The 8,498-nt window shown below is 47.8% G+C and overlaps 1 protein-coding gene across 2 annotated transcripts; it reads left to right on the plus strand.

Annotated features, from left to right (window-relative positions):
- The first annotated feature begins 242 nt into the window (after positions 1-242).
- Positions 243-8,498, plus strand: ddx27 (DEAD (Asp-Glu-Ala-Asp) box polypeptide 27). 2 transcript variants are annotated; one of them, XM_026166637.2, is made up of 21 exons: positions 243-430; positions 1,722-1,865; positions 1,984-2,043; positions 2,276-2,441; positions 2,584-2,636; positions 2,710-2,796; positions 2,879-2,984; positions 3,066-3,239; positions 3,340-3,490; positions 3,570-3,669; positions 3,744-3,885; positions 3,964-4,117; positions 4,556-4,637; positions 4,887-5,064; positions 5,159-5,265; positions 5,387-5,483; positions 7,731-7,822; positions 7,896-8,016; positions 8,093-8,189; positions 8,264-8,323; positions 8,403-8,498. In XM_026166637.2, exons 1-21 carry the CDS (start codon positions 347-349, stop codon positions 8,416-8,418), a joined length of 2,271 nt encoding a protein of 756 aa, XP_026022422.1. In that variant the 5' UTR covers positions 243-346; the 3' UTR covers positions 8,419-8,498. The 2 variants fall into 2 exon arrangements, with proteins under 2 accessions (XP_026022422.1, XP_026022423.1); XM_026166638.2 differs by having other exon boundaries at positions 8,096-8,189.

Genomic DNA, 8,498 nt, shown 5'->3' on the forward strand with positions numbered 1-8,498 from the left:
AATAATCCAAGACATTCCATTCATTTGAGTGCAGGGGTACAATAATCCAGTGTGATGGTTGGAGGCTCATTTGGAAAATGGCTTTAACACCCTTATTTACGTATTGTTTGAATGGGACGCTGTGACGTGTGCTTTCTGAAGCACCGTCAGATGTATTACGCTGGCTGTAGTTTTACGCTCGAGCTGACGGGGGCAGCAGTGCGCCTCAGAAGTGCCGGAAAGCCTGGCTAAGGAAGAAGAAGTCAACCGGAAACAAACGATTGTGTTTCCTGTTTTCATCAACACACGTGTGTGACTGTGTGGACAACGTCTTCAGAACCCGTTCAGACCCGGACGTCGGACCACCATGTTGGAGCAGCTCGGTCTGATCGGGACGATCCGGGACGAGGATCCGATTCCCGACGAGGCGGAGACCGAATCCGAGCAAGAGGTGAGTCGGATCCGGGACCAGAGCCCATCCGCTGGTATCGGTGTGAGTCATTTTCGGTGAGGTTCAGCGGCTCGCTGTCATTTCCTGCGGACTGTCCCGAAGAACAAACATTATCTGCCACTGAAATCAATGGAATTAGTTACCGATCACCGCAGAAGCTTTAAGTTCACCGTAATATCGGCCCGTGGGACCTGGTGTTGGACCGGTACCACAGAGCATCGCACAGCTCCGGTGCTCCGCGTAAACTGAGGAGAGCTGAGTGCAGTAATGGCCACTAATGCAGCATCACCTCTCCCGGTCAGTCATAAACACATAAGTAATGAAGCCAACTATGAATCCAAAACCAAACGGAGGTTAAAGGTCAGAGGTGAGCGGCGTCTCTGTGCTGCGGGCCGGACGGGGGCTTCTCCCTTTTCTTTGATGTTTGGTGGTTTCAGCTGCGGGCAGTGTTGGGGAGTAACGGATACATGCACCGCCGTTACGTATTTAAAATACAAAATATGAGTAACTGTATTCCGTTACAGTTACCGTTTAAACAGGTGGTATTCAGAATACAGTTACTTTGTTGAAATAAATGGATTACAGGCGGTCTTTTCCTGTTTCATGTTCGGCTGTGCTCTCTCTATTTTTGGTTTCCACGCCGGTGGAAACCCAAACAAAACACTAAGAGGCTCTGATGTCTGTGTCTCTGTCTCGCGGCCCATGTCACCTCTACTTGCAGCAGCATAATGACGTGAAGAAATATTTTTAAAAATAATTTAATATGAAGGCAACAGGAAGAGAGTTACAGGCATCGCCCTAAAGCATGCAGCCTGATGGACAGTGCAGTCCATGCTGCAGGGAGGATGGACCCGTGATGTGTCTGTGAGCAAGGAGGGAGAAAAAGGGAAAGTACAGCTGTCACGGGAGCTGGAAGCATGTAAATATAATAATAACCACTGCAGCCAAACAGAGAGGCTGACCAGCCCAGCTGTAAGTAAGCTATTAAGACTCGACTGTACACTGTTCGTGTTTTGACCTCTGGGCAAGCGTCAGATCTGACTGCTCAGCAGGAGGTCTGGATCTTAAAGGCTGTGTCTGCAGTATCAGTTGCTGTGGGGATATAAAGAAGCGTGTTGTGAACTCCTCTCATAATGCTGAAATTACAGAATTAAACCTGAAGTTACCTAATGTTGCATCTGTATGCACTTTCTATGGAAATGCCACCGTCTGCGAGGTTTATTGCTAAAGGGTTACTGGGAGGGGTCACTCACCTGTCGGCTGTCTCACCTGTGCTGTGTCTGTGTTCCAGGAGGAGCCGATCGTGCTGAAGAAGAAGAAGAAGAGTCGCGGGTCGAGAGATTTTAACTGTGACTTTGAGTTTGGAGAGAGAGACGGGCCGAGCCACGACGATGACTGGGCGATGGCCGATGTCATGAAGCAGCTCAAGAAGAAGGTAGAGAACAACCTGCTGCGGAGCAGCACAGTTACTTCATCGCACACATGGAACAACGGGAAGAGCATGACGCTCTCCACCTGTGTGTTTGTTCTCACGTTCTGCGTTCTGTCTGCAGAGAACCTTGACAACTCTGGACCAGAAAATAGAGAAAATCCGCCGAAAGAGGAAAGCTGAGGTGAGTGTGAGGCTAACGAGCCTGAAGATTGGAGCAGATTCTCTTTAGAACATGAAACCTTGTTTCGTGTGGAATATGACAGCATGAAGTCACATGACAGAAATACCTACAGTGCTTTGCAGTAGTAAATCTTGCACAGGTTAAGCAGAAAAGGACAGGTGAGTTGACTGGCCCCTTGTATCAGTCTGTTTTCTGTGCGTCAGGTGTTGTTTTTGTTTTTTTTGACCTTCAGGAGAAATCATCTCAGAGTGACGCTGCTGAAGCTTCATCAGAGAACCACCAGGAGGAGGAGGATGTGAAACCTCCAGCTGGAGAGACAGATGCTAGTGATGAGGACGAAGATAAGGACGAAGATGAGGAGTTTGGCTCGAGCGACGAGGAAATTTTGACCAAATCAGGTAAGAAAATTATTTTTAAATCCAGCAGGAAGAATTCTTTCAGACGTTATTGTTTGAGCCTGAGACCGATGAGTGGCGCTCTGATACAGTTGTTAATACTGTCAGCGGAAGTTTGTTTTTTTTACTTCCCGTTTCCTGTCAGACACGCTCAGAGACAAGGAACGACGGGGGAAGAAGAGGAAGGTGGCAGAGGAGGTGAGGAAGACAGCCGAGTAAATTCACGTGTTCATGTTGAGGGTTACATGTTAACAGCCATCTTTGTGTCCAGGCAGCAGAGTCGTTCTATGAAGACGCGTCGCAGTACGATGACCAACTGACTTTCGATGACATGAATCTGTCCAGGCCGATTTTGAAGGTAAGACCAGCACGTCTGCTCAGACCTGGACTCCTGCTGCTGTGTGACTCGTTGTTGTCTGAGTAAACTCGTGTTCCTGCAGGCCATCACTGCTCTGGGCTTTAAGCAGCCCACTCCGATCCAGAAGGCCTGCGTCCCTGTCGGTCTGCTGGGCAAAGACCTCTGTGCCTGTGCTGCTACTGGGACAGGTAACACTGGGTCCCATTTATCATACTGGGTCCAGTTGATCTCAGTTTAATTGGACACGTGAATTCCTCCTTTCTGTGCAGGGAAGACGGCAGCCTTCATGTTGCCTGTGCTAGAGCGATTGGTTTACAAGCCCAGAACATCCCAGGTGACCCGCGTCTTGGTTCTGGTTCCCACCAGAGAGCTGGGGATCCAGGTTCACTCTGTTGCCCGTCAACTCGCCCAGTTCACGTCTATCACCACCTGCCTGGCTGTTGGTGCGTCTTTTTGTCGTGGTTCAATCAGTGTTCGATCTGACTCTGGACCCGGTCCGATTCAGACTTGGTCTGGGCCTCATCTGTGTTGATTTGTCTTCAGGTGGGTTGGACTTGAAGTCTCAGGAGGCAGCTTTGCGGGCTGGCCCGGACATCCTAATAGCAACACCTGGTCGGCTGATCGATCACCTTCACAACACGCCGAGCTTTGAGCTGACGCACATCGAGATCCTGATCCTGGACGAGGCCGACAGGTAAAGAGCGACGGGGGAATCCGTCACACCAGAAACCAGAATCTGCCGAGACACTTACGGTTGTGTGTGGTTCCCTCAGGATGCTCGATGAGTACTTCGAGGAGCAGATGAAAGAGATCATCAGGTTGTGTTCCTACAACAGACAGACCATGCTGTTCTCTGCGACCATGACAGAGGAGGTATGCATGCTTAACCATGTGTGCTGCTGTATCGTTTGACCACCGAGTGACTGTCCTGTGACACGTGTTTTCAGGTGAAAGACTTGGCAGCGGTGTCATTGAAGCAGCCAGTCAGGATCTTTGTTAACAGCAACACTGACGTGGCGCCGTTCCTGCGGCAGGAGTTTGTCCGAATCCGACCTCACAGAGAAGGAGACCGCGAGGCCGTGGTAGCTGGTAGGTACTCGTGATACTGCAGTAACATAGAGGTACTAGTGACAGTTCTACAGTTGTTCCTGTGTTTGTTTTTGTCAGCTCTGCTGACTCGGACGTTCCAGGATCACGTCATGTTGTTCACTCAGACGAGGAAGCAGGCCCACAGACTTCATATCTTGTTGGGACTAATGGGATTGAAGGTTGGAGAACTGCATGGAGAACTGAGTCAGAACCAACGACTGGAGAACCTCAGGTGCACGCACAACTGGGATTAGAGAATAAGTTACCCTCCATATTAGAATGGCCCCAGCACTTGATATTTTTAAAGAACACACTTTTTCTCCAAAGTGTTTTAGGAGTAGTACCAGACTCAGCCTGTAGTCAGTTTTTGGTCGCTTCTTTATTTTGTTAATTTTATTTATCGTCTGTTTTATTCGTGTTTTACTACTAATTTTATTTATTTTTTACCTTGGGCGCGTTACCTCTTATTTATGTGTTTATATGTGTAAAAACCACAACCAATACAGCCTTCGTTCTCACAATATCACACAATTGACTTTCCCTAACCTTTGGTCAACTGTGTTGACTTTAAAGTGCTCTATAAAAAAAGAAGCTGAGGTACGCTCAGAACTACAAGTTGGAGAAACTCGGGTTTAGAATAAGGAACTTTGCTCTTGTTGTTGTTTTGCAGGCGTTTCAAAGATGAACAGATTGATATCTTGGTGGCGACAGATGTGGCAGCCAGAGGTTTGGACATCGATGGAGTCAAAACAGTGAGTGTTCTGCAGGAGAACCGTAAGGTTATGGCAGGGTTACTATGGTGACGTTCCTACAACCACTGAAAGATGAATAAAGACAGAATTCGATGTTTAATGAAATATGGTCATAAAAGAAGAAAAGTCACATGACTTTGTTCTTCAAACACGATTCAAAGTGGATTATAGTCTGTTACCATGGTAACCAGAGTAAACAGAAGCATTAAAGCTGCTTTTTAAAACGTGTTTCGCTCGCCTGCCCCTCAGGTGATAAACTTCACCATGCCTGGCACGGTCAAGCATTACGTGCACCGCGTGGGGCGGACTGCGAGAGCGGGCCGATCGGGGCGTTCGGTGTCTCTCGTCGGAGAGTCCGAGAGGAAGATGCTGAAAGAGGTCGTGAAGTCAGCCAGGAGCACCGTGAAGGCTCGCGTTCTGCCGCCAGGTAAACAATCCCAAACTGTGAGCAGGTGGCCCAGGTGAGGAGTGTCCTCCAGGTGAGAGAACCCGTCACTGAAATGTGTATTTGTGTCATTCAGAAGTCATCCTGAAGTTTAGAGACCTGATCGCCAAACTGGAGAAAGACGTGGAAGCTGTGATGAAGCTGGAGAGAGAGGAACGAGAGCTGGCTGCGTCTGAGGCCAAGGTACACCTGGATACCTGCATAACTGTCACTAAAATACCTGTTTTTAATTTAAAAGCAAAAGAGCTGAACTGCAACAAACAGCATTTTTATTTAAACCATGTGTGTGTTTGTCTGTGTGTAGCTGAGTGTGGCTCAGAGGCGTCTCACTGACTCCGCCTCCTCTGATCAGTCACAGCGGGTTTGGTTTCAGACCCAACAGGAAAGGAAACAGAGCCGCAGTAAGTACTGATTCACACTCTGTAGTATGTCGTAATCCTTCGTTCAAGTTGACGGCTGACCAGGAAGTACTGTGTAGTAGTGCTGTCGCAGTACTCTGGTTTTAAACTCGATCCTGTTATCAAAGGAGAGTGAAGTGCTCTAATGGGCGATCGTGGCTCAAGAGTTGTGTGTTCGTCTTGTAACCGGAAGGTTGCCGGTTCGAGCCCCGGCTCGGACAGTCTCAGTCGTTGTGTCCTTGGGCAAGACACTTCACCTACCGCCTACTGGTGTTGGTCAGAGGGGCCGATGGCACAATATGGCAGCCTCGCCTCTGTCAGTCTGCCCCAGGGCAGCTGTGGCTACAACCGTAGCTGCCTCCAACAGTGTGTGAATGAATAGTGGACTACAAGGTCATTAAGATAAGATGGGGCCTGATTATTTAAGACCTTGTATGTGAGGAGCAGGATTTTGAATTCTGGATTTAACAGGAAGCCAATACAGGAGAAATCTGCTCTCTCTTTCTAGTCCCTGTCAGGACTCTTGCTGCAGCATTTTGGATCAGCTGATGGCTTTTCAGGGAGTTTTTAGGACTTCCTGATAATAATGAATTACAGTCGTCCAGCCTGGAAGTAATAAATGCATGAACTAGTTTTTCAGCGTCACTCTGAGACAGGATGTTTCTAACTTTAGAGATGTTGCACAAATGGAAGAAAGCAGTCTTACATATTTGTTTAATATGTGCTTTGAAGGACATGTCCTGGTCAAACATGACTCCAAGGTTCCTCACAGTGTCACTGGAGGCCAAGGTAATGCCATCCAGAGTAAGAATCTGCTTAGATACCATATTTCTAAGATTTTCAGGGCCGAGTACAATAACCTCAGTTTGATCTGAATTAAGAAGCAGCGCAGTACCTGTAATACCTACAGCATGTTCTAATCGCTCTAATAGGATATTACGGTCGACAGTATCGAACGCTGCACTGAGGTCTAGCAGGACAAGCACAGAGATGAGTCCACTGTCAGAGGCCATAAGAAGATCATTTGTAACCTTCACTAAAGCTGTTTCTGTGTTGTGATGAGCTCTGAAACCTGACTGAAACTCTTCAAATAAACCTCTGCAGATGATCTGTTAGCTGTGTGACAACTACTCTTTCAAGGATTTTTGATATGAAAGGAAGGTTGGAGATTGGCCTATAATTAGCTAAGACTGCTGGGTCTAGAGATGCTTTTTGAGTAAAGGTTTAACTACAGCCAGCTTGAAGGCCTGTGGTACATAGCTGATCATTAGAGATAGGTTGATCATATTTAAGAAGCTTTTATGACTGGACTCTCACACAAATGCAAAACAGAAGATGAAGCAGAGCATTCTCATCCCCAACGCGTAATACCGACGATTTGTCCTAAAGCATCTCATAGTAACGCTTCCGCGTCCTGATATGTTCCGGATTTTCCATTGAATCCAACAGAATCCCACTCACAGCAGTAACACACACTCCAGCCGTGTGTTCCAGCCCTAACCTTAACCGTATGAAACCTTTACATGTATGGATTCATTCCAAATGGCTCTCATGGAGCCAAACACGTAACACACTGACGTCACATAGCATCGGTGTGTTACGAGCTGGGATGAGAACGTGTTGATCTCACCTTTGGCTTCACCTGCATTACGACGGTGCCAAGGTAGGCCTCCCCTTAGTTAGTTTGCGTCGGGAGCACGCGCTGGGCGCTCCAAATCACCTGCTGATCAATAATAATATTAATAATAATAATGGATTGGATTTATACAGCGCTTTTTCTAGGTACCCAAAGCGATTTACAATACCACTATTCATTCACTCTCACATTCACACACTGGTGGAGGCAGCTACAGGTGTAGCCACAGCTGCTCTGGGGCAGACTGACAGAAGCCAGGCTGCCATATCGCACCATCGGCCCCTCTGGCCATCACCAGTAGGCAAGTAGGGTAAAGTGTCTTGCCCAAGGACACAACGACCAGGACAGAGAGCCCAGGGATCGAACCGGCAACCTTCCGGTTACAGATGCGATTCCCAACCCCCTGAGCTACGGTCGCCCCACGACCATTGGTCATTGATCAATGTCCATGAGTACCACTCAGAGAGTGGGGAATGGCTGCAATCACAGCATTGTAAGATGCTGACAGATGGACCCTTAGGCCCAATGGGCAATTATAGTTCATATAGTTAATATATCAGAGTATTGATTAGTACAGTGGAGTACCATTTGTGTAACGGTAGTACTTTGTTCAGTGTCAAAGGCTCTGCAGGAGTTTGATCTTGCCGTTAGAGGGAAGAAGAAGAGAGAGAAGTTCCTGAAGGACGGCAGGAAAAAGGAGCTGACGGTAAAAAACGATCCAGCATTAATCAGTACTCGCCTCCGATCAATCACCTGCTTACCTGTTACCTGTCTGTCAGTCTGAGGAGCGTGCTCAGTTCGAGATTTTGAAGGCCCAGATGTTTGCTGAGCGAGCAGCCAAAAGAGAGCGTCGACCAAAGAGGGCGAGGGCGATGCCAGAGGATGAAGCGCCAACTAAAGGTATGATGCTGTAAACATGCTAACAAACACACTAACCCTGATAATGTCCTCGCTCTCACCAATCCTCTGTGTGCAGCAGCCAATCAGAAAGCAGGAAAAGGAGGCAAGAAGTCGGTGTTTGACAAAGAGCTGACAAACACCAGCAATAAGGCCCTGAAGCAGTACCGAGCAGGGTACGTACAGGTAGCCAGCTGTCTCACTGTCTGTCCATCTGTCCCGTCTGTCTCACTGTCTCTCTCCCTTACAGACCGTCCTTTGCAGACAGGAAGCGTCTGGGTGTGGACAGGAAGCGACCTGGCAGTTCCAGGTAAGTTTCACCTGTTCTCTCTGGTGTCACACTGACCTGAATGAGGTAAAGATGGCTGACACTCTGCTCTATCTGCCAGGTTCAGGAGGAAGTGACAGAGCACGCGGGAAACGCCTTGTTTTTTTTCTATTTGTTTATTACAGTAGTTTTAAATAAAGTTTCAATGTGTATTAAA

Source organism: Astatotilapia calliptera, chromosome 5 (genome assembly GCF_964374335.1).
Source record: "Astatotilapia calliptera chromosome 5, fAstCal68.1, whole genome shotgun sequence".
NCBI lineage: Eukaryota > Metazoa > Chordata > Actinopteri > Cichliformes > Cichlidae > Astatotilapia > Astatotilapia calliptera.

What these genes read in the sequence shown, in the direction of transcription:
- ddx27 (XM_026166637.2), top strand. Translation starts at nt 347, where the DNA reads ATGTTGGAGCAGCTCGGTCTGATCGGGACGATCCGGGACGAGGATCCG. An exon ending in CTGTGCTGCTACTGGGACAG is followed by an intron (nt 2,985 to 3,065) that starts GTAACACTGGGT and finishes CTTTCTGTGCAG; the next exon opens with GGAAGACGGCAGCCTTCATG. An exon ending in ACATCGATGGAGTCAAAACA is followed by an intron (nt 4,638 to 4,886) that starts GTGAGTGTTCTG and finishes CCTGCCCCTCAG; the next exon opens with GTGATAAACTTCACCATGCC.